Genomic DNA, 3,004 nt, shown 5'->3' on the forward strand with positions numbered 1-3,004 from the left:
GAGGCTCTTTGGCGTCCTCAAGCGACGGTGTGAAGTGTTTTTGAAAAGCTTGCTGCACGGGCGATTTTGATGATTCCCATGCCTCTTTCATAGCGCCTGCGGCCTTGTTGAAGTCATCCAAGTACTTGTGCATGCTCACATCGTCCAGTGGTATCTGGGGTGCCTTTAGGTAGGATCGCAACCTACTTGGCACATTGTACTGAGCCTCCAACAGCAGAAGCACTAGAAAAGTGGCCAGAAATGGCTTAGCTTGACGTGTTATTTAAGGTGTTATGTGAATTTCACTAGACTCAGCCGTTCGCAGAGGCTTCCTTACTTGCGCCGGCTTTAACCACCTATCCTCCATGCAATATCTGCACAGTGGAGAATGCGTATCGGGAAACGCCGCGTGGTATATGCTACAAGTTGATTAGGCGGATCGGCGTGAAGTGCAAATACACGAGTGAAGGCAATTTCTTGAAGCTTCGGGGACCTACTGGCGTTTCGGTACCCTTTGAATTCCTTCACAAGTTGGTGCGGTATGCTTTTTCTGCAGCATTGGCCTAACATATCTAATGCTCCCGTTTGTTATCCGCCTCGTCTTTCTAGCACGAACAGAAAATATCTAACACCCACGGATGTCTCTACAGTGAATAAAGTTTTCGGACGTTTAGTTTCCAAATACAAACTGCGCAGTACTACAGCGTTCTACGCTGCTATGCCTGCGCCTGGATTCGCTGGATCATCCGTAGTACAGTCCGGCTTAGCGCAAACAAATTCTCGCTGACAAGGGCTATGCATAAACAGCGGTGGGTTCGCTTTCCCCGGAAACCGGTTTTTTATTCCCGTTCTGCAATCTGGCTGGTCATGAGGACAAAAAAAAATCTCGCCTCACTGATAGTTGGGTGCACCCTTCCTTCTAGGCGGAGATCCCACAAAAAAACGGGTTAAATACAAAACTGCGTTTAACTTTCTAGCTACAGCAGCAACTGTAACGAGGCCGGACAACACGGATGCGGACCCCTGCCGCACTAAAAGTAGTGTCACCTGGCAGAACGGACAATAAAATCAGCTCATAGACTATAAAAGGAACAATGCAATCATCACCAGATCATCCTCCGGTATGCCTTGGCTTAGCAACCGTCGCATAAGCTCCCTCTTAGTCTTCAGTCTGGTGTGAACACTGTCCACATTTTCCTTCGCTTGTTGTTTCGCAGCCGCCACTACTTCTTCGTTCGTCCAATTATCTGCAATTCGATTCAGCTTTCGTATGAAAGCGTAACGCGTACTGGCATCGGATTCACGGAATATCTGCGCAGCTGCTTGTGCAAAAGCTCTTGTTCGAAATGACTTTCCAGTGTATGGAATCTGGTGTTCGGCGCGGGCATGAGCGGGGTTGATGGCGCTGTCTCCTTCAAACGGTTGAAGAAATTCCATGAAATAATAACGGGCTCTCAAGTTGGCGTCGTTATATCTCTTCTCAATCTCCAACAACAATCTGAGTTTCTGAGCTAATTCTCGATTTGCTCGTCGTGTGTCACCCCCAAACAGCCCGAAGGATTTCAAAAAGGCAGAAGCTGCCCTGTCGTATTCTGACACTTCTTCAAAATCTATAGGAGCATCACTGTCACTATAACCCTCGGCGCGGCCAGGGACAGGAAGAGGGTAGGGCACGCCTAATCCCTGGTACAGAGTGTCTAACAATTTCAAATCATTGTGGCGAAGAGCCACTGTGCGGCATATACTGCGTAATAGCTGGAGGTGTTGGGCGAAGTCCCGCCGCGCCTGCGGAGAAGAAGCAGATGGAACGTCGCATTCTCGCATCTTGGCAACGTGGTCTCTGATAATCTCTAGAGGGTCTCCCGGGAGACTTTGACCATCCTCAAGCGACGGTGTGAAGTGTAGTTCAAAAGCCTGCCGCATGGCCGATCCTGAGGATAAAGCCGCTTCCATCTCCGCTGCTGCTTCATTGAAGTCGCGCATGTACTTCTGCATGCTCGCATCGTCCAGTGGTAGCCGTGAGGCATCGTCTACTCGCAGCTGTGAAATCTTCAGGTACGATGGGAACCTTCCTGACATAATGTAACGAGCCCCACACACCACTATCACTGCAGCAGCAGCAATTGCAGCCGTAGTCACTCGAGCCCATGTTCCACGGTACCACTTCGAAAGAGAAGTTCCACCTGCCTTTTCAGCGATGCCGCTGTTGTCTGCGTTATCTGGGGAGGGATCTGTTCCTTGTCCTGAGACCTCAAGTGGGTCCGACACTTTTGGCGGCAAGTCGCCTGCAAGGCGCCGCAGAATTCCCATTATCTAGTATAAAACTGAATGGGGGGAGATGATCCTGGTTGGCAGGCCAATGGTGGGGTTCGAACAAATTTATGTTTAGATGAATTAATGGGGAAAACTAAAGTAAGAATAGTTTCGGTGAAGCCATTGCAGATCGGCTACCAACCTCCAAGGTCTGTTGCAGGGACACGACCTGCATCGACGCCCGCAAAATGCGCTAGGAAATAGAACAAATGGACAAAAACGGATCCAAACAATGAATGTGATATATTAAGGGGCATGATGAGTTTCAGATAGTGGCTAAAGCCTGCGGGGTCAGCCGCGATTCTCACGTTTGGCAGTTGCATCGACCCTGCGAGCGGCAACAGAATGTGAACACGCAACGGTGCGAGGAATCACCAGTCCCTTTTTGTTACTGAAAAGAACTCCAGGCCATCTTAGAAACAGGCATTAGGTATTTCGGTGATGGGTTTGCATATCTTGGTCGTGTTACGTTGGGTGTTATTTGAAATTCATTGAAGTTAGCCCGTCGGAGAAGCTTCCTCGCTTGCCGCGACTTCAGCCACGTAGACTCCATGCTACATGTACATGGTGGAGAACGCGTATCGGGCAATGCCCCGAGGGATATGCCGCAAATTGATTAGGCGGATCGGCTTGAAGTGCAAGTACACGAGTGAAGGCAATTTCTTGAAGCTTCGGGGACCTACTGGCGTTTAGGTACCCTTTGAATTCCTTC

The 3,004-nt window shown here is 49.5% G+C and overlaps 1 protein-coding gene across 1 annotated transcript; it reads right to left on the reverse strand.

Annotated features, from left to right (window-relative positions):
- Positions 1-1,059: 1,059 nt before the first annotated feature.
- EMH_0012350 (uncharacterized protein) lies at positions 1,060-2,289 on the reverse strand (the record flags this gene model as incomplete). Its single annotated transcript, XM_013499524.1, has 1 exon — positions 1,060-2,289. The coding sequence occupies one exon, from the start codon at positions 2,287-2,289 to the stop codon at positions 1,060-1,062; it is 1,230 nt and encodes a 409-aa protein (XP_013354978.1).
- Positions 2,290-3,004: the final 715 nt, after the last annotated feature.

This window comes from Eimeria mitis, genomic scaffold, assembly GCF_000499745.2.
Source record: "Eimeria mitis Houghton genomic scaffold, Emh_scaff441, whole genome shotgun sequence".
In the NCBI taxonomy this organism is placed as follows: Eukaryota; Apicomplexa; class Conoidasida; order Eucoccidiorida; family Eimeriidae; genus Eimeria; species Eimeria mitis.